General features: G+C 32.2%; 3 protein-coding genes across 3 annotated transcripts; all 3 read left to right on the top strand.

Moving 5' to 3' along the window:
• The first annotated feature begins 70 nt into the window (after nucleotides 1-70).
• Nucleotides 71-4,204, top strand: LOC128876353 (ubiquitin-conjugating enzyme E2-17 kDa). Its single transcript, XM_054122658.1, has 6 exons — nucleotides 71-368; nucleotides 2,008-2,071; nucleotides 2,539-2,570; nucleotides 3,117-3,194; nucleotides 3,275-3,380; nucleotides 3,509-4,204. The coding sequence occupies exons 1-6, from the start codon at nucleotides 345-347 to the stop codon at nucleotides 3,646-3,648; spliced, it is 444 nt and encodes a 147-aa protein (XP_053978633.1). The 5' UTR covers nucleotides 71-344; the 3' UTR covers nucleotides 3,649-4,204.
• A 4,706-nt stretch (nucleotides 4,205-8,910) lies between these two features.
• On the top strand, nucleotides 8,911-20,414 carry LOC128876352 (progestin and adipoQ receptor family member 3). The gene is made up of 8 exons (XM_054122656.1): nucleotides 8,911-9,187; nucleotides 13,366-13,538; nucleotides 15,294-15,475; nucleotides 15,810-15,966; nucleotides 16,331-16,483; nucleotides 17,379-17,658; nucleotides 18,758-18,925; nucleotides 19,175-20,414. Exons 2-7 carry the CDS (start codon nucleotides 13,395-13,397, stop codon nucleotides 18,898-18,900), a joined length of 1,059 nt encoding a protein of 352 aa, XP_053978631.1. The 5' UTR covers nucleotides 8,911-9,187; nucleotides 13,366-13,394; the 3' UTR covers nucleotides 18,901-18,925; nucleotides 19,175-20,414.
• A 644-nt stretch (nucleotides 20,415-21,058) lies between these two features.
• On the top strand, nucleotides 21,059-22,609 carry LOC128876169 (eukaryotic translation initiation factor 1A, X-chromosomal). Its single transcript, XM_054122305.1, has 5 exons — nucleotides 21,059-21,366; nucleotides 21,599-21,682; nucleotides 21,881-22,117; nucleotides 22,256-22,356; nucleotides 22,439-22,609. Exons 1-5 carry the CDS (start codon nucleotides 21,351-21,353, stop codon nucleotides 22,442-22,444), a joined length of 444 nt encoding a protein of 147 aa, XP_053978280.1. The 5' UTR covers nucleotides 21,059-21,350; the 3' UTR covers nucleotides 22,445-22,609.
• The last annotated feature ends 335 nt before the right edge of the window (nucleotides 22,610-22,944 follow it).

Raw genomic sequence — 22,944 nt, 5'->3', positions numbered from 1 at the left:
GTATAATGTTAAAAATCCACTAGTTGCCGATAAAAGGAAATCCGCAGTGGCTCTGACTTGATTTCACAATAAAAGTTCTGCGAGATAGCGCAAAGATACGATTTTCTTCTGAAACGTTCACGTCATAAAATTTAGCTCTTAAAATAATAATAGACTCGAGTGTGAATAATTTACTTGAATGTAGAAGAGGTACTGGAAGAATAAGTTTACGGTGTTTGGTTTGACGAGCGCAGTAGGACTACGTTTAGAAGGCAGCCATCTTGCAATCCCTAATCAAAGATCTTCGGCTAGCGGCTATCGCTGTCTGGTTTTCAGCCAGTTAATATCAACACACAGTTCTTCAAATGGCTTTAAAACGAATTAATAAGGTACGTGGATGGTTGGCGGTGTTCGTATAGTACAAAGACAGTCGGGTGTTGATGTGATGTGTGCCGAATGCGGTTGAACGCCCTTAACGATTTTGCAGTGAAGCAATGTGAGCCAGCATTGAAAATCATGTTGGCTTTTCCTCGTTTTTTTGCATTCTTCGATTGTGCTTTGATTTATTTGCGTACGCGTTTATGTCGACGTAGTGCATTGCGCACGCAGCACAGTGCCACTTTGTGCTAGTGGATATAGCTACGGTGACAGTGAAAATCTAAAAAAAAATTTTAAGTGGCTAGCCGATAAATTACCGGAAGTAACGTAAAACCGTGCGTTACATACATCTATATACATATACATATATGCTTGGAGCTATAGATAACTCAGAAATTACGAAAATTTCATTAGTGCATTCATAGTCCACTTGTGGAAAAAACATGACACCATGAATTTTTCAGTGACCACCAGTTATTTTGTTTCAATGCATACCGTGATTTTCACCATGTGGCTATAGCACACGTTAGTGATATAAAGTGAATCATTCAGGACTGATATTACATGACGCATGCCAGTGGTCTGGTCTGTCAGTCGTTACAATATTTTCCAGTCGAACCATCATTCACAGTACAGAGATGAAGGAGTGGGAACCTGTAGACCTAGCATGCTTCGAATGATCGCTTAGAATAATACAAGTTGCCATGTTACTTTTCTTTCCAAACTCTACTTGTATACTCATTTATCTGCTTCTATGTAATATAAGTAATATGCTTGTACTTTACACATGCTATTGTCTGGCTTCGTTATGCGTATTGAATAACATTCAATATAACTGGTTCATTTGATTATTGCAGTTTTATTGATTTTGCTTGTAATGCTTAAATTAAGTTTCATTTATCCTAGCTGTCTATTAATGATAGCTTTAAGCAATTATCTCAATAATTTTTACATATTTGGTGCATGGATAACTTAGTTTCTATTATGTTTTTAGGATACATTGTGTATAAATTATGATAATATTATTTTATATACTTTGAACACCATGTCATGAGGACATTAAAATTGATCTAGTGCTTGTCCATTGTATGCTGATACTTTAGAATGTTCTAGAACATTTTATTTACACGTGTCTCAAAGCATTCTATATCTCATTTCAATATATATGTGTATATATGTAGAGATTTCTTTACTTAAAAGATTATGATGCAATTAATGAAATAAGGATATCACTATAGAGTATATTCTTATTTTTAAAAAATGATATATGAAAACACCATATCATTCATTTGCTACAACAATAGCACAACTCAAACATGATAACTTTCCAAGAAACAAGTTGCTTATTTTGAATCTTCATAATTTTGTATAAATATTGCATGGAAATGAAAATTAGTATACTAAAATATTGATATGGGAAAAAAGTATTACAATATCATCATTTGGTGTTATTTCTATATTAGAAACTCATAAATAACAAATTTGTTTTTATAGCAAAATAAATAACACATAGTTTTATCAAATATGGAAGTATGCATAAATTTTTAAGTGTTTCATTCATTTGTTAGCATTTGTATAATCGTATAAATTCATATTACATAATTTTGTTGTTAAACTTGCATTGTTATTAAAATTTCTTTTCATATTTAGGAACTTCAGGACCTTGGTAGAGATCCACCTGCGCAGTGCTCTGCTGGTCCTGTAGGAGACGATTGTAAGTCTTCTGCATTATATTCATATTTGTTATGTACATGTACATTATACTTTATATAGAAGTATGTACTTCATTAAACTATTTCATTTGGACTTGATAGAAACAGAAAATTAATGCTTTTATGAAATACAATATATATTTCCACGTGCATATTATGTGAACTCGTATAATTATTCAGTGATTTTTTCTAATATATTCTACATGACACAGCTGCAATTTTCCCAAGACTGCCTAAAAGAAAATTACTTGTTAATAAAACTTAATTGAAACATATATTTAAATTTCTGGTCTTAAAGTGTTAAACAAGTTTTTTACCATGAAATGAAAATATTTATGATTCTTTATTACTCCTAATCTTGTTTTTTTTTTTAAACAGGTTTTTTTAAACTTGCATGCTTAGATATGAATCATTATTTTGTTGTGTAACAAAATGGATTTTCTATATTTAATTATGTAATTGCTTTCAGTATTCCATTGGCAAGCAACTATTATGGGACCAGTAAGTATATATTGATTTTAATATTTTTGTTTACATAAATTAAATCAATATTTACCAATTTGAAAATCTATGTCATGAAAATATTATATTAATGTTCTATGCATAAATGTAATTTGCCAGTATTATTTCCAAGTATTTTCGCTTTCACTCTGATCTTTAAAGGTAACTTCCAAATAATGGCATGTATGTTGTATTATATCTGAATGACATTTCAAAAATATAATGTAATGCATGTACTGTTTAATCTAATAATAATTTCAGTAAGATATTACAATTAATTTTCACTTCTGTTATGTACAATATCAACATATTGCAATGTTTATGTAATGTCAAAAATTTGTTTTGGTACTCACATTAATCATTTATTTTCAATATATTTTTATTAGTGTTAATATTGTGAAATAATTTCATGATAGAATGTGATTTAAATTATTTTTTTTAAATGTGAATCTATTTATTCTAAAAATTCGTGAAAACTATCATATAGTTACAGTAAATAAAAGGACATATTTCTACATACTTAGGAATATTAAATATTATTTTCAGCCTGACAGTCCATATCAAGGAGGAGTATTTTTCCTTACAATCCACTTTCCCACAGATTATCCATTCAAACCACCTAAGGTATGTAAATACAATCTAAAGTAATATTACATAATGTAGTTATTTATGGACAATCTATTAATTCAATAACGTTTATACAGGTTGCTTTTACAACTAGAATTTATCATCCAAATATTAACAGTAATGGAAGTATTTGTTTGGATATTTTAAGATCGCAATGGTCCCCAGCACTCACCATATCAAAGGGTACATATATTTACAAGTCATTTCTAACCAAACAGCTTTCTGGTGTTCCTTCGCGTAGGATGGAACACCAGTATTGTTTCTAGGGAAAATCGGTTGGCAGTTCTACATAAAGTAACTCTTATTTCCAGTGTTACTATCAATATGCTCCTTGCTCTGTGATCCAAACCCAGATGATCCTTTGGTACCAGAGATAGCAAGGTTATACAAAACTGACAGGGAGAAGTATAATGAATTGGCACGTGAATGGACGCGCAAGTATGCCATGTGATGCGCCAATCTCCGTTGACTTCAACATCTAAAAACCACCAACAAGCAGCCCCAGCCTATTGCCACTTATGCATCAGCACCGATGAAATTAGTTATGGCTCGTCTACTTTTAAACTTAAGCCAGTACTCGGGTTCGAAGAATGCTCAGACAAACGTGATCAATCTGAAATTCCCTTCGTCCTGAGAGGCCTGCGAATATTGAGACGTTGCCACAATGGCAATTGAGGCAATTTTAAAGGTGGTCACATAACATTATATATATAAATCAGGAAAAAAAAGAAATATGTCCGCTTTGATTTTCATAAATAAAAATGGAAGTAAAATATAGGAGAGTGAAAGTAGGATTTGTATTTGAATTGAATAGTTTAATTTCTAATTATTATGCTTATAATACCGTAATATTATAATACCTACTTTCTCAGTGAAACGAAAACCTTGAACTGACAGCACACCAATTGTTAGTTTTAACGCAAGTGAGCAATGTTTGCCCGTCCCTTGGAACGATGCAGTCACTTTTTTGTAAGACTGGGCTATATATAAATACTACTGAAACTATACCTGTATGTTTTGTTCAATTATTAAAATTCCTTCCTATCTAACAAATTCTACGAGTAACTCGAAATTTGTGGTTTGGTTCCTGTGTGTGTGTAATAGTTTAATTATGCATATCGTTAATCGATAAATCGGACTTTACAATTTCAGGCAACTAAATGCATACATTGTTGTGACCTATTTGACCACGACATAAGTACCTGCCGTTCATGGGCCTGTACGTTACTAACAATTAGAGGTATCTACACTTTTTTTGTGACCTGAGTTGGGCATCGTTCGGCTTTATTTTTACGTCTGGAAAGTCATCGATGTCATTATTTATCGATAAATGATGAGAGCGAATTAAATTTTGTTTGAATTCTTACATAAAACGCGTTACGGCATAGACAAGAACTGTTTCAATGAGCTCCAGAGTTTAATGAGGGATCTGTAAAATCCCCTGAATTCATTTTATATTAGTGCGTCATTATATTATCAGTAAAATAATGCGTCGTACGTTGCGAATAAACATTTCGCCCGTCGCTGTTTTGCTCGAATCATTGCGTTTACTATTATTTTGCGTGTAAATTTTTTTTTCTTTAAGCGAGAACTTTTGAGTTACTATTATTTAGAATTTGTCTTAAGTTTCCTTTTCATCCACAATATAAATACGTACCTCCACTATTGACTGGCAAAGTGTTGTAACACGCGAGCAAATTAATCATTAAATAGACTTTAGTCACCGAATGTCGCGATACGTTTTCAACGTTATATTTTTCATATATTGTGGCTGCAAAGGACCGCAGTGAAGTTTTAAACTATTCTACCTAAATCTACCTAATACAATCTATATAAGATGGAAGAGCTCGTTGTTGACACGGCAACGTGTCCATTCGTCGTTAGTTCGTTTTAATTAATCTAATGATGTTGCACCTGTCGTCGGTGCTAGCAGTGTTTCGGCTTCTAAATCTAGGTAATGAATAAAGTCCGAGACATCGTAAAGATGGTCACACTTAATTAAAAACTAAGCAAAATGATTTTGTCTTGCGAGCGATGAAAAGTGCGTTAACGATCGAGTCTTAAATGTAATCGGTGCTTTAAATAATGGGAAGCTCAAGGAGCGAATACGAAGCCTAGAAAAGACAAATCGATTAGTATTTAATACGGCGTATCACTTGTTAATGTCGTTTTGTCTCATACGGATGTTGTATTGCTGTAATTTAATTACGAAGTAAACGTGCGGCAGATCAGGTATTTAAACATTTGCCACGAAAACAAAAAAAAATTGATCATCGTTCACCTCTATTAGAAAGAAACTACTTATGTGTAATTAATTATTACTATCGCAATAATGAACATTTTTAATAACGTAAACTTGTGTACATTTTAGCATTAGCCCTTTATATAATAAACTCCACATGATGATAAGCCATGCCCATTCTAATCACTTCTAAACCACGGTTACCAGCAAATACCGAATATCTCTGTACTTTCAATGTTCTTCAAATTCCATTCCCAATAAAATTCTTTTACTTTCATTACCGTTCCTTCCTTGTGCGTAAACAAATTTAATAACCTTGATGAAAGTTATCAAAGTTCAGTCTTCGGCTTGAGATAGAATGTATTATTCACGTAATAAAAGATGCAAGTATTGATAGTGTCTATGCCATCTTTGGCAATTATTAAACATTTAGAATGCGAAACCTTGGGAAGTATAATCACTCTCATCGTGGCCGATCGTTAAAAAGTTTTACGAACGTACTTAGGTCTCCGATAACATAAGAAACAGAGCACGATGGTGCTAAAGGCATACCCCGAATCGACACACTACTTTGTTAGACTTTCACGAAGGACGAACACCTCTGTAATATCATGCGTAGAATCTGACGATATGTTGAGAAAAATATTGCGGTTCGGTGAAAGTGGCAATGCTTTCCTCCCTTTACCCTTGCTCGCTCTCAACCGCTGTATTTTATCGCGTATTTTAACGCTGCGCCGGCAGAAACTCGTTGAAGCATCGTACTTAGGGACGGAGATAAGTGTGCCTTCAATTGATCAAGTGATTTCGAAACTCCTACAACAGGATCAAACTGAGACAAGAATTTAATTGAACTTCATTTGCGCTTCTAAATTCACGCGTGGTGCAACCTTGCGATTAAAAGGCAAACTGATTTAATTAACTTGGTTAATTATTTTTTCGAGGAGTTTAACGTAAATTGGACACCAAGTACGAGTATTATGAAATTTATATTGTTCTTAGTAATGTTGAATAACAATGTTTTTAATAAGATAATTGATAATTTACATGTAATGAAATTTTGTGATTAAAAGGCGGATGTATTTAATTGATATAGTCAATTATTTTTACGAGAAATTGATATAAATTAAATAACAACAATGTATGTTATAAAATTTATATTATTTCTTAGTGATACTAGATTTCAATTTTATTGTTTAAAGAAAATGATAATAAAATAATTAAAATCCTTTAAGTAAACACGCATAAGCTCTTAATTAATTATGTGGATCTAAATTTAATATTTGTTAGTACGTACATTTTCCATTCATCTTGAGTTGTCCAAATGAAGTCATTGGAAACTCAAAGGTTATATGAAATTAAAAAGTAAATGCTATTTTAAATGTTTGCAATTAATACAAAAATTTAAGGCCATTTTGAAACTTTTATTTTACGAAAAGGGTTATAGTGCTTTTCGTTTTGCTCGTAACAATTATTTTATTGCACATTTAGCATTTTCATTTTCGTTTCACTAAATCGATCTTTTTATTAACTAATAATTTTTAGTGGCAGTGAAACCTTTGTTTTATTTACTTGTTGCAATTAAAATTCTGATTTTTTATTTATCGTTAGTATTCGTTAGAATGTTTCGACACAATTTTGGGAAACAGGTTTCCATTATTTGGTCTTGCTTGATTGAAAAAGTGGACACTATTCGTATTTGTACATATGTACAAATGTAGGTCGTTAATGACAGTGCGACCCACTTATACTAATCAGTCTCTTAAAAGAAGACGATCATCTTTTTTGACGCGACGAATTTCAATACCGCAAAAAGTAACGAAACATTTATTATTATTATTATTATTTTGTTACTTGAAAGTCCAATGTATATCGGTACAGGCTGTTTTTGAAAGCGTATTATTACCGCAGCGTTACAATGGACATTTACTAAAAGCGCTCTCCTTATCTTCGATCTTACACCGAAAGCAGTAGAAAGTTTGTAGAATCTACAAACTCGTATCCGGTTTTCAGTAATACTCATTAAACAGTATTCTATTATAACCGAATGTTGACTGAAAAGGGTCTGTATCTATTGACGATTATTGGTCACCGTTATAGAAGATGTATTGTTTAAAAATTATTTATTTGAACGGATATACGCAACAATGCACTCTACTATTAAGAAATTCAGTATGGGTAAACAGCATTTTAAATCTTATTTTTAACGAGGAAATGTTCATTATGCAATGGATGTAACTGATTTTATTTTGTATTTGGGAGAATGTATAAGTGTTGCATCAAGATGGCAGTGAAATAATTTTCAACCTTTTCCTTATTTTGTTAGATTTCATGCGAAAAAATAGAAGAAATATTCCTTTTATTTGAATAGTACTTGACAAATATAAAATCAACCTGCAGCAATTTATTTTTATACTCGATCGAACAGCATAATTGTCTATTATGAAACATTTCATTCTATATTTAAAACCCAAATTTTTCTTTAACAAGTAATACGTAAACACTTATTATTTTTTATTCGTTATTTGAAATTTTTATTTAAATAAGAATTTTGCACATTTCTAGTTTCATATGACATACCTTGGGACGTAATTAAAACTACTTATTTATTATCGAACAAAACAATAACACGTCATTAACAATGAACAATGGAAAAGAAAAACAAAATGTTAATGAGACAAAGCGATGACAATGCTATCTGCAGTATAGTGTTTGAAGTCAATTCAACTACATGTAGGCGACTGTTATGATAATAACGATTGACAAATTACTATATGGTTTACATAATGTGTTCGACTTCAGTTTCAGGTATTCTGAGCATATTTGTGTTAATGTACCATTAACATTAATTGTCAAATGTGATAGTATACATTGTTGAATGTAGGTACATAGTGTTTCTTTCTGTCAACTTTTACTGATAATATGAAACATAAATATGAATTTTATTTGTGTACACTCAATTGTTTAGACGTAATCGTGCCACCAAGCATACACACATACGAACATACATACGTATAAGCGCAGATTGGAGAAATGTAATTGTTTTTAATAGGCACAGGTTTTTCTGTAAATAATCGTCTTGTACTTTTCCTCCATTACTTCATTCTTGATTATAATTTTCATTCAGGGACTCATATACAAAGCCTCGAAAGCAATTTCATAATTTTTTGATTATGGTTTTATTTTGACCGATAAAATAGAACTAAAAAGCAAAAATAAAAGCAACTACCAGATAGAGAGATCAACTCTGTATGGAGTGTTCCTCTTCATCCCTCTTTTTTATCAATTCAGAATGAAAAATTGTTTTAGATTTTTTAAATGAAAATTACTGAAATTATAGAGTCGAACACGTCGTATCAACGCGTTGGAAATTTGGGCTACCAAGGAACAAATTATTTAAGCTGCAAATTAAAGAGCTGAACGATGCATCGAAGCCTTGCGGAAGTAGTCTGTGGCTCAAACCCATCACTCGTCCCGTGGTGCAAGGAACGAGTTTCGATCTATCGAGCGGCGCTTGGGACAGTCTGCTCGCGCTGCGGCTTGGTCAGTGTCAGTGTTGTTCTCGACACGTTCGGTGATCGAGGAGGACAAGGTAACTCGCTCATGTATACGCGACCGTCGACGGAATGCGTCGATAGATCGACGACCGTTTAACTTCCGTCTCCGCCGCGACGTTTTCAAAACTCGGACTGCGATTGCTCGAGGAACAGCACCTGTCCTGGAAATTTTGCAAATCGACACGCCGCAAGTGGTACGTAGCAGTTGCACCTAAAGTAACACTAATCGACCGGGACAATTGTCGCAAGGGTTGACAAAGGGAGATGTTCTTAAATCTTGTTAACATTCATCACGAGATTGTACGTGGTATCATTCCTTTCAGATAGAAGAAAAGGCATCCGCAACGTCAATGTACTATATGCAATCCTCTCACTGTCTTCATATTTATTTTTATTTTATCGTTATTATTTCTTATCATCTTTTTCTTCTGGTTTATTTTTCTGTTTTTTCTTTTTTTCTTTTTATTGTCCATCAGAACATTATAGGTGCATTCCGGCGAATTGAAAGAGGCTGTTTACGATAAGCGATAACGATTATAAATCATTGCAAAGCAATAACGCCGGGTATTGCGACCAGTATGTGTAAGCGTGAAGTTTCGCGCGATAACTAGGGCTGTGACTATATGAATAGTTTAGTATTTGAATATTTCAGAGGTATTCGAGTACAGCAAGACCACGAGTTTGGTTGTTATGCTCTCATTCATAAGCCTTGAACCTGTTTTGTGTCTTGTATCTTCTTTGTACCTTGTACGCATAGTGTGTATATTTAGATATTACAGAAAGTTCTCTTTTTTTTCATTTAGATAATTAAATTGATTTGACTCGTTTTATTTTAAATACTTTGCTCTTTCTTTTATTTTCTATTTGTCGAAGTGGGAATGTTGTCTAGAATATCGTAAATAAAAATAAAAAGTAGACAGAAACAATAAACACGTTAGCCGCGATCGTTTTTCCACAAACTTTCATATTCTTTGGAATAACTCGGTTACGCTCGGTACTAGACTTTCATATCTGACAGCACAGCAAAATTAGAAACGTAAACTTTTTAATTACACTCTGTAATTTTTAATGGAAATAATAGAAAAATTGAGGTACTGTTTATTGAACGTACTGTTCGTAATTATAGGTCGCACGATTTGTCCCAGACATGTTAAAACTTAAATTGAAACAATTTTTCATACAATATCGATAACCTTTAAAAACAGAAATTAAATAATAAATTAAATTTATTATCATGTATTTATTTTTAATTTAACGGTGTTGCATGCCATCTCCTTTAATCCCTTAATATTCACAGACATTGGACTTCCATATTTTTTCCATTATTTAAACATAATTCTTTGGCAACTTTACAGTTATTTATAATTTTATATTGTACCTAGACATATAATTTTAATTAATTCACCCGACGAAACGAACTCCACAATATCTAAAACGTCACTTATACAATAAATTTATACCTATACTTTGTTGGTCGATATTATCAAATAATCTACATCACGATTATTGATTATCTATAACACAGACAAAAGAAAAAAGAAGAAGGAAAAATATATTTTAATTTTAAGACAGCGGTATTTCTGTTCAGCATTACTTAAAAAAGGAACGTACAATGTATCAGTCTTGCAAACAGTAGTTATATTCGCTGACATCGACAAAATTGAAGTACATAAACGTTTTCAATCTCAAACGTTCGTTTTCAGATGTAACTAATGACTTAATCATCTACGATTATGTAATTAAAACGAGCAAACTCGAGAACTACTTCCAGCACTAGGTGCAACACTGTGCATCGTCGGTTGTCTGATCCTAGACTGACAGTTTCCACTAACTAATCATACTGTGTCAAACCACTACGCAGAACGTAACAACTTTTACGAACAATACTATTCTGACAATCGTGCTTCAAAGATTTTATAGTTATGAACATTTCATTGGAAATAGTATTGATAGCTATACGTGTGATTAACGACTACAAATATTCAAAGGGTTTTTCAAAGGAGACATTAGGATTTTGTTTTTTAATAAACACTAATGCAAGAAATATAAATGATGTTTCGATTTTAAATGATTACAAATTAAATGTGAAAAACAGACGTATTTTGTTATTAAAAAATGAAGTTCCAAGACTTCTTACTGAACAGGCGAACAAAGGAGTCTTGAATAAAACCACTTTTAGTGGCAGAATTCACGTAATTGTAAGAATAAATGAATTTTATCAGCGTTTGACCAGCGTTGAACTGTATACAGCAACAGACCTTGATAATGTTTCAATTAAAATACATAATGAAAGAATTATGAGCCTATTAATATAAACGAAGTATTATTTGTCGTACAGTTTGTTCTTAATAAATACTTCCAAATGAAATATTTAAGACACAATTAGATGTTTGTTACGAACTTACAAGGTCTTTTAATTTTTTAGCTATTTCTCAATATTTTTACAACTGACGTCAGAAAACATTTGAATTATTTGTAAAAAGAAAAGTATTTTTCTTCTACGCCTAATAAATTCGTCGCAATGCTTTTTTAACACATTCGTTAAGACACATCCCTTCAGAAAAACAAATTAATTGTTTTCTTAGATTTTCTTCTTAAATTTCTTTTTACCTTGATTTAGTGTACTTTTATCCAAGGAGAGGTAACATGCTTTAAGCCCGAGAATAGAGAGCCGTCGGTCACACATTTCTGCGGATGAGAGCACACATTCTCAACAGATTCAGGTTCCGAAGAACGGCTTCAACTTTCTCGTAGATTAAACGTAAAAGATCGTTCGACGCTCAGGAGAGAGTGAACAGATATCTCCGTGGTACACGAATAGTTGCGTAGCCCATTTCAATCTTCGGTTGATGATCTCTTCAGCTATGCTCCGACTGTTTACGATCGCAAACATTATGCGTTTACGTCCGAGTGAAAAGACTGTGTTGTTTTGCATTACTTTTTGTGCGTGGTTCGCGGAAAATTTATCTTAGAAGGAGACCGAAGTCTAAACGTAGAGAGATCTCAGCCACCATTTATAATTTAAGGAATAAAAGAGGATACACATAGGAGGATATAAAGATGCAAGAGGATATTTTGTAATAATCTTCCAAAGTATAGTATCGGTAATGAATTACTTTATTCGACATAAAATATCCCTCTTGTCAAAACAAGAATTTTGGAAAAGTAGCTCATTGCTGCTACATATACTAATACATTTAAAGAATTTTTGCTGGTCCATTGATGTCAGATGAACTCGACAAGAGAAATCGTGGTCAACGCGAAGCATACATTTACGATGAATGGGAGGATTCACGTGAACTGTACAGCAACGTTTTCCAATTTCCCTCCAGTATTAAACATTATTGCCATACTACGTTATAGGTATATACAAACAGTACAAAATTAAGAAAGAAAGATCATTTCTTTAACTTGTCGAAAGTATGTCCTCCTTTATTAAGAATAAGATTCTATTGGGGATAAGGTCTAGTCTACCTGGGCGCCTTTGTGATTTTCTTATTACATTATGTACATCCGACGTTGAAACAAGTCCCTGGACGGTACAAAATACTAATTCCGTCTGTAATATTCCGTGCAGGAAACAGCAATTTAGTTTACGGTTTCTTGTTATATTCTTCCAGCTTCCCAGAAGTATTATACTTTGCAAGGAAGTTGCGTGCTGCTAGAAAATCCCAGGACCACAACGCAAGTAGCTTAAATCGAGGATTGAGAATTACAGTTGATTTTAGTTTTTTTTTTTTCATTTGCAAAATAGAAATGAGAGAGTGATTAGAACTTGTTCGAATTAAACATAAAGTTGAAAGAATATTATTAACCGTTGCCACGTTATCTATGAAACTCTGTTCTAAAAAAATGGATCCAAAAATTCTATTATTAAAACAAAATCACGCTATAATTTAGATATATAAATACCCAAAATTATAGTTAATGATAATCTTTCAAATTTGATAGTATTGCTAATATCAACATTTCAATGATGTACATACATGCCATGGTTAGCGTCCATGTGTGAACTGGAATGTATACTCGTGAATTGTTACGGACATAACTTCAACTTTCTAAATTCAGATGTATCACTGATTATTTCAGCTATTTCACAATACAGAATTAAAGATTTCCAACCGCATAGAATAAGTATCCTTATCAATGCATCGTTTTATTTTTTATGTAGCCTCGATTATTACGAGTAACATAAAAGTCGTGCTCGCAAATTGAAATACCCTTTTTCTAAAATAAGTTTGAAACTTCGTCCACGCAAATCGCATATGAATCTACACTGAAACATGCTAACTGTCGAAACGTTTGCTGTTAGTTAAAACTCTACGCCAAGATCTCGCCTAAATGTTTGCGATTTTTTCTTTTTTATTCACAGACGCGAAGTAGGATACCTCAGTTTCTCTAATGATGAAATTACTGACAGGCGTCGAAGAAGTGAACGACCAAAAAGAAAAGGTTTCCGACGATGATCAGCCGCACAACAACAACCATGAGATACAAGCTACGGCGGAGTTCGCGCAGGAGACGATCAAACTGCTCACTGGGGAGGTAAATTGTCATTCACTGCTATAATAAAGGATTGAATAAAACTTATGCATGTAAAACATTTATAGAGAAAAGTTACAATTGTTAAAGTTCAATTTCAACAATTATTTTTCATTTGATCAAAGAAAGTTCTGAAGAATATTTTTTGATGGATATTTCAAACAATAATTTCGTTGAATCTCTGGCGGTAGCAACAACAGTTCCTGGTCCGTTCTAACCGGAAATGAAACGCGGGAACGATGACTTTTACCTGTCGACGTTTTTGCAAAAATCATGCAAGTACGCGTGCATATTCGACACCGACTTTCACTTTGAGGCGGTCAGGTAATTACTATTAGATCACACAGTGCCGTGTTCAGCAATTGTGCTCGCTGTGCTCCGTTTCCATTCGACATTTTAAGTTTCGGTTTTGAGAAACGTCGATATGCGTTTATGAGTATGTAGGTTGGCGCTCTTCTTATTACGACAAGGTATTAAGGTTAGTGATGCGATTTTCTAACGCAAATGGACAATGGAAAATTACGTTTCACGTGCAGTAACAATTTGTCAAACAGAACATTAGGCACCCTTAATATTAGATTCTCGATAATTCTTTATCGGATATATATTACTGAAGTAATGCTTTAATGAATGATGTCAATTTATTAGAATTAATTAAAAGGCTTAGACAAAAATGAATTTGGATATATGCTTGTCTGTTTTCTCTCTTTGAAGTCTGTTTATCTCTAGTTGTTAAACACTGTCCCACCTTTTGCTTAGCTTTACTATTTTATTTAAAGTTTTTCATTCTTGTGGCAATACTATGGACTAAGGTTTGAGGTACTATAAGTGGAATCAGAAACTTGTATACAAGTCTAAACACGTTAGCAAGTTGTTGACACTATTCTTTTGTACAACTAAAAAACAGTGTCTTTCCATTAAGATCAATCGACTATTGAGAATTTTGAAAATGGGGTTACATCATCTTGACGATCGTTTTGGAAAACTGATACGTTGATTACATTGGTCGTGGACGAGCGACAGAGTACTTAGTGCTGGCGCACGAAGCTAGTTTCGCGAGGTGGGAAATTGATTTCGCTGTCGGAAGATGAAAAAAAAACAGAGAAGAAAGCCCACAGTATAAACTTGACACACTCGAATGAAAGGCAAGTCCCGTTGTGCCCTACTTTACAGCTTTCGTATCTCGGGATAGAGGGTAAACCTTCACTGCTGTATCCTGAAATCATCTGTGCCGTATAATTATGGCCGAAATGGTCATTGAACTGATTGAAAGTAGCTGCTGCGGTGTAGTAGCGATTTTACGATTTCCAGAAACGTTTAATCGAGTCTAAACAGATTATTAGATTGTTCTTCAATAAAATGTTACAAAGTAGGAAAAATCGAGCCTAAACAATTACCCTTTCACTTCAATTTCTTTATTTCGACGTTTCATAATAACAATGTAGATATAATGTATTTGTATTAAAATTAAACTATTTATTTTACGATGTATTTAATGACACAATTTAGAAATTTCTTTTCTATAAAAGAATATAATATTTAATATTTTTCGTTTTAAGGGATAAATTATAGAGTACAAAAATAAATTGAAAAATTGAGCTTACTTTTTACCCAGCATTCTGGTCATCCCCTTAAGGAACTGTAACAGAACTAATTGTTGTAACAACATTATTATAAATTGTTCACCGTGACTACTTGCAACTCGATAATAACAATACAATTTTCCAATTCAACGAAACAGTTTGCAATCCTTTCCAGGTGTATCGCAGAGCCTCCAAGAAGTTGGAAGAGTCGCCTATCAAAGGTAACGTCACGGTACAAGATGAAGAAAAAATGAGACGGCTCCTCGATTTCGAAGAAGCTCCTGAATATCTTCAACACAACCCTTACATTCTTCATGGATATCGAGGATATCTTACTACAAAATTATGCGTCGAAAGGTTCGCACCATTTTATTATTCACTATTAATACTTATAATTATTACGCTGTTTTGACGCTATTTGGAGCTATCTCAAACAAGCTTATCACCATTCCAACGAATACTTTTTTTTTAAATTTACTTTACATTTCATTACTAAAGTTACGATAATTTTCATTACAAATTTATTTTTCTTACTCCAAGAGTTACTTTATTATATATATAGTCATGCATTATGGAATATTAAAGAATACAAAGATCCGATTTGAAAGCGTTAAACAACTATACATTTTTATTTTATTATTACGTGTTGCATCCACAAAGTAATGCTTCATTTAGAAACTGTTTATTCCAGTATATTCTGGTGGACGAACGAAACAGTGAATATATGGAGCCACATATTTGGATGGATGTTATTCTTTGGCTTGACGCTGTACGATCTTTGCCTACTAAATATCCACGCACCGTTGGGTGATAAAATAATCGTAGCTCTTCTACTAATCTGTTTCCAGGTAAATGAAAATAACGTCTCTTTGATTATAATGAATTTACGATGTGATTTGCAACTCTGCTTCCCATTTCAACACTATACATTTACTCAGAAATATCTCCTCGCCTCATTTGCTAACGTAATTTTCGTATTTAAATAATTTTAAAGTTAAAAAAGCTAATTCTAATTTTAAGTAAGTTAGAACTGATAATTCTATTTTAAAATTGTTTTTTGAAATTGTTTAAATACGCAAAATATATTAAACAGATAGAGTAGGCAGATACTTCTGCCTGTATTTTTATGAAATGAGAGCTTCGATATTAAAACCACAAGATAAATTGTTAAATAAGAATTAATCAGGAAATATGTAAAAATTCATGTTTCAGGCCTGCATGATATTATCGTCGGTGTACCACACCTTTTCCTGTCGAAGTGAAAAAGATTACTGGTGTTTTTTATCATTCGACTTGTTCGGCATTGCTTTGAGCCTCTTGTCGATATACATGTCCGGAGTTTACTACGCGTTTTGGTGTCATAAGGTGATTGAATTTCGTAAATAAATTAACACGCGCATTACGCATACAGTACGCATACAGTGTTGACCATTATTAATTCCTCACGTGGCAGCGTTTTAGTATATATTCAGTATTTCAACCTTTCTTGGTTTTTTTAAGTGCATAACTGTCACTTCAGTCATTGCACTGAATCCATACATCACAATATAATTATTTCTATTCCTCTTGGCAATACTTTGCTTTGCATAACTCCTTAATGTTGCCTTAGTTCGCGCTATCGTAACTCTGTACATTGCATTTACGTCAGTCTTGTCTTTTGTACAGGTCTGTTTGGGGCCCACTGGCCCCCATTTAGCTAGGGTACCCCGGGTTCGCTGAACCTGTACTGTAGCTGCATATTCGCATGCTACAGCCCCTGAGGGCATATTTCAACTTTTCCGAATAGTATCGTGTATCGAGTTTTACGGGCACGTGTCGTATCGTCTCAGAGGTGTTTGTTCTTTTTTGTTTGCAGTGTAAACGAACACGAATACATTTGAATTATAGAGTTGAAAAATAGAACAAGTCCGTAAAGCTAAATTCTAAGTTATTTAAAGAGATATCTAGAAACTGAAGAATTTAGAAAAAAGAACTACTATAAAAGAAATTGTTTTAAAATTAAAAATAACAAAATGTGACGAGTAATTCTTACAGTTATTATTCTTTTTTATTATATTCTTATTTAAGTTCTTTTATTGTATTATTTAAAAGGACCCTAGAAACTGGAGAAACGCTTGATAAATGAAAAGTAAACTATGCTCGACGTGCTACGTTAATTATTAGACTTTATTTACCGATATAAACTCTTCTTAAAGTGTCTGTAAACACGAGAGATCGTCGACTGGCCGTTAATAATAGTAAACTAATTATCTATTTACAGGAGTTGCAGAGCTTTTATTTAATAACCGTACTGGCGATTTTTATATTCGCAATGACACTGCAAATACCAAAACTAAATGTCAATGGCAACGTCAAGCTAGTCGTTTTTGTCGCTTGGGCAGCATACGGAGTGCTGCCAACGCTGCATTGGAGCATCGCTATGGGCGGGATGGACAACCCGATCGTTAGAATGTTGCTCCCGAGGGTACTAGGAATGTATGTCATTAGTGGTGGAGCGTTTGCCATTTATGTGACCAAAATACCGGAACGCTTTTGTCCAGGTAATTACACTACTTAAGGGTTATCGCTGCATATTTGAGAGACAAGTGGGTTGCGACTTTTTATGAAAGCTGATCATCATATGCTAATTCTAATTGTTGTTCAGAAGAGACTATCTATGTATATTCGACGTGAAACGTTAAGTGAGCTAATTGCAATTATAAAACATTTAAGATGAAAATTCACAGATTATAGAAAGTTCACGCATAAGGTGAATTTGTTTTCTTTAAATGTCGAGCAGGAGAAGCGTTCGAACCTGAGAATTCTGATTTAAATGAAACTTTGTTTGAATCCAAAGCTTATTGATGTATATGAAATTAATTTCTTTTTATTAATTTTTAGTGATTAGTAATTTTTTAAAATTAATAATTCCTAAGAAAACCCATCTTGAAAGTCTAAAAAAAATCTACTATTTTTTGCTTAAAGAGAACGTTTGTTTGCATAAGCAAGTCTAGTAAATTAACATAAGAATATTCTCAGCAGTGTATCCAAGTGAATGGAACTCGTTTGCGAATAGCCTTCTCATTAATTTATTACGCTTTTTTTTACGACGTATCTGTAATCTCATCAGAATACACCTGTTGAAAAGCACTAACGTAAAATGTACTTAGTGTTATTGAAAACGTAATTTCATGATTAACGTGCAATCGAGCCGGTGATTGATGATTATTACTACCGAGTAACCAGGAATCGTAATAAAGAGATGACACAGATAAAAACAAAGCCAGTGCAGTCATCCTAGACTGATGAACATGAATATAAATAATAACATGATTGCATGTTTCATTCATAGAAATCAAAGAATTAGTAATAGAAAATACTGTTATAATAAAATCTCAAATAATTTTTTTATTGAATTAATACCTTTTACTAAATTATAATTGCAAGTGCAACTAAAATTCGTAATTATTAACGCGAAATATAATTTAATTTTACAACTCAAATTATAATGTTTATTAAACACATAATAAATCGATAGTTTATTGTATCTGTTATATGTTATTTGAAATTTTGCTACCACATAAAACGTTGCGCTGGTGTTTGCTATGAATAAACACAATAACATGATCGAAACATAAGTAGAGTATCGTTATGTTAAAGGATGGGTGGATTACATTGGTTCCTCTCATCAATGGTGGCACGCACTGGTGGTATTGGCTCTTTATTATTGGCACAACACTGGAATGTTGTACGTGGAATACAGAATGAACCACGGCTGTCCGAGCAATATAAAACTATTATGACAGACGGAGTCTGGCGACCACTTAGGTATGAATCGTAATTACATATGGCTAACAGAAAGTTAAGAATAGTAGATAAATTTACATTCTGCGAAGATTTATACTAATAAGTAAAAACTGTAGTATTTAGAAATAAAAAAGAAAAAGAATGTTAACAAACGTATTGTATATAATCTGTTATATTTATTTATGTATAGCGATATATTTAATCGTACCATTATGACATACATGTACGAACCTGTATTAAATCTCATTATGTCATAACTTACTATTTCAGGCCGTGGATTTAATATGGAATGTGCTTGCGCTATGGAATTCAATGTTTGGTCGTCAGAATATTACAACAAGCTGCCGTTTTATGCCACCGAGAGGAAAACAACTTGCGCAATTCAGAATCCATTGAAGGCATATATCCAGCACCAGGCGTTATAGTTTTATCGAATGTGGTACAGGTGAAATACATTTGAAACGAAAACGGATTCTTTGAAAACATCAAACGCGTCCTGGCATTAACAACGTTTATTTATTTTGTATTTATAAGTTTTAAATAGATTTATTGCATTTCCTTCGTTATTCCAATTTCGTACAGACTTTTCAACATTCATTTTGATTTACGTTGCTGGAATTATATCGTCAGGATCAGATCTGGGCAATTATTACTTGATACAGAAATAAAAAAACATTGATTCATTTGAAGCGATAGGAATTTCAAATAATGAAACTGCTTCATTCGTTCCCATTTAAATTACTACTCAAAAAATGATTGTTGAAGACCTTATATTATCTTTAATTCGATTTTTTTTTAGTAATAAATTTTTTTCACAAGTCTTTTCGAAAGTGTCCAGTTCTGATCAAAACAAGGTGCTCACTGTTGGAAATCGTATAATGATCTCGATACTCTCATAATCGCGTGACCATTTCAATTTTACTCTAACGCGATAAATATGTTTGCTCACATTAGCAACTTGTTATTTTTTTTTTTTTTAACTTACGACAGAAGATGTTTAAGTCAAGGAATTCTGTTACCATAACACTCACATATTCGTACACAAATAGAAAGAGCTGATTATACGCACGTTGCACAATCATTTTTTAACAAATTGTCATTATTACATGAGTTGTAAAGCCGAAAGCACATTCGCGGTAATTTAATAGCACGATTCTAATATAACATTAATAATATACCGAAGGTTATAATCTTTCAGTGCCTCAGACAATTTGCGAACAAAGTGATGAAATATATTAAACTTTGCTACGAAATACATAGAAATAATTTAGTCGAGAATCCGAATTCGTCTGATTCTTTTACATACTGTAAATAAATTTTCTTTTTCACGATAAGTACAACAATTATATTAATTTTTGTTTGATTGTCCCGTTTCAAAACGTTTATAATTTTTCATTGACTAGTAATAAGGAGTTTCATTTCAATCTAAACTCGCGTATTAAAAAAATACGGTGATTGTAACAAAATGTTCTTTTGTCCAATTGTTAAATAAAATTTTTACCTAAAAGTATATTATTTATTTCTTTACCCACTGTACAATAATTTTAGTATAATTTTAGACGAGTAGAGAACCAAATGCATAAATACGAACTTCAAATAGCAAACGTAAAAATAACAAATTAACATTTAATTAATTATAATTAATTATACGCTTAAGCGTACTTTATTATAAAGAATTATCCAAAAACGACTTCAATAGATGGTATGGAATATATCTAATTCTTTTTTATTTTATTTGAAAGGACACATTATTACAATTAATGTTAATAATAGGTAACTGCATATCTGTATTGGCATGTTAATTTTTTGAATTTTGAAATTCATGTGTACAGTGATAGCTACAGGAGTTGTGCACCACTTCCTAATTATGTAGTTTCTCAAAATGTCGAATATTTACATAAACATATAATTAATATTAACATGTAGTAATATTAATATAAGCATTATAATAAATTATGTTTTCTTTAACGTACATGATAGGTTTGATATCAAATGACATGAACGATTACTGCTTATGCGGGACTAAAAGAAGTGGTGCAATTTCAATGGCCATTTTGTCTAGATTTCCATAATACCAACCTGCGAAATTATAATCTCTATATTTTTACTAACGAAAGTGACGATCATCTTTCTTTGTGTTTGTCACTGACGAGTAGTCAATTAGATATCTGAATTTTAACAAACTTCGTGTCCAATCGTGCATTTAAATTATAGTAAAATAAAAAAAGTAATTTTGACTTAGTGATTTTACGTATTTAGAACTCATTAGGAAGAAAACAGATTCAAGTTTGGCTTACTTGACATTCTCTGATAGATAGAGCTCACGTCTTTTCCATGAGGTGTGCTGTGGTGCAAATCTCGTTTTTAGGGCATTGAGTGTAATACTTGGTCTCATTATCTGAATTTATCGCATATTTATTGTTTAAACAAGTTTTAACGAGTCAACATGCCGAAGAATAAGGGTCAGTATACGTCTGTGACTTGTCGTGTATTTCTTTCGTTCCGAAATTTCTGTATATATACAGAGTCATGTAACTTGTAATGTGGTTAGTTTGTTCTAACCTGTTAATGTCAACCTTGATCCCTAAATAGTCGAATACAGTATAACAGAAAGTTGAACATTCATTCCGCCTCATCATTTTTCCTTGCGGATGTAATTACTTCGATATTAACAATTTAATTTATTTTTCTCAGGAAAGGGAGGTAAAAACAGGAGAAGGGGTAAAAATGAAAATGAAACAGAAAAAAGAGAATTGGTTTTCAAAGAAGATGGACAAGGTAAGATTCTATCATTTCGTTTCAGCAGTTGAACTTTGTTACTTTTTAATGGGAAATTATTGAGGAATAATTAGAACGTTATTGCGAAATAAATCATATTCTAATTAAATGAAATGGATTTAGAGTTTGAAAAGTAATTCTAATATACAAAATTGTATGTTTAACCATTTTTTTTTTCGATTTTGTTATTGTATTTAGAATATGCACAAGTCACAAAAATGCTTGGTAATGGAAGGTTAGAAGCAATGTGTTTTGATGGTGTCAAGAGATTGTGTCATATTCGAGGAAAATTGCGAAAAAAAGTATGGATCAATCAAGGTGACATAATACTGATTGGCTTGCGAGATTATCAAGATGCAAAAGCTGATGTTATATTAAAATATACATCAGATGAAGCTCGTAATTTGAAAACATATGGAGAATTCCCAGAAACTGGTAAGTTTTAATATGCAAATTATTTAAAATTTGATTTGGTATAATATGTACTTGATTCAAATACGATTTAACTTAAAATTTATTCTCCATAATATTAACAAGGAGAACGTGTTTATTACATTCTGAATATTGTTACAGTACGTATCAATGATACTGTCACCTTCGTTGAAGACGGATTCGATGAAGACATTGAATTCGGCGATGAAATTAGCGATGATGACGAAGATGATGTTGACAATGTGAGTTTTTTACTAATATTATACAGTTTCATAAGTTGCAACATTTTTATTTATACATTTAACCAATTTTCTTATTTTACAGATCTGATGACCTTTGATATATTAATTTGTAAAAGGTATGAGATAAAAGTGCATGAAAACACCTATTTGTTTTACAAAATGCTATCATTCGTCGCGCAATTAAGATATTGAAATTTGTTGAATAAGTAGTCAATTTTCTGTATCTATAAATAAATTTCCAGATATGTGGGTATTATTGTGTTCTAATCCAAAATGATTGGATTTTAAATTTTCAGGATTTGTAATTTTATTAGACTTATGGTATTCACAGTCTGTCTTTTATTTTCGTGTGACTCCAATTTACAAATAACATACCATTTTCAAGAGTTATCACTGTATTGAGCTAATATCTTCTATTTTTTTTAAATATATTAATTTTTGATTAACTTCTTAATTGTAATAATTTTACTGTTTAGCAGAATTTCATAAGATACAGACAGTCATATACTTACGCGCAGCATCATTATATTATTTTTGTAATAGTTTTCTTTTGTATATTTTTTGTTTGATACCAAATAAAATAATATA

The sequence above is a fragment of the Hylaeus volcanicus genome, chromosome 5 (genome assembly GCF_026283585.1).
Source record: "Hylaeus volcanicus isolate JK05 chromosome 5, UHH_iyHylVolc1.0_haploid, whole genome shotgun sequence".
Classification (NCBI taxonomy): Eukaryota; Metazoa; Arthropoda; class Insecta; order Hymenoptera; family Colletidae; genus Hylaeus; species Hylaeus volcanicus.
Note: the sequence above shows the minus strand (reverse complement) of the source record. Positions and strands in the feature narration are given on the sequence as shown.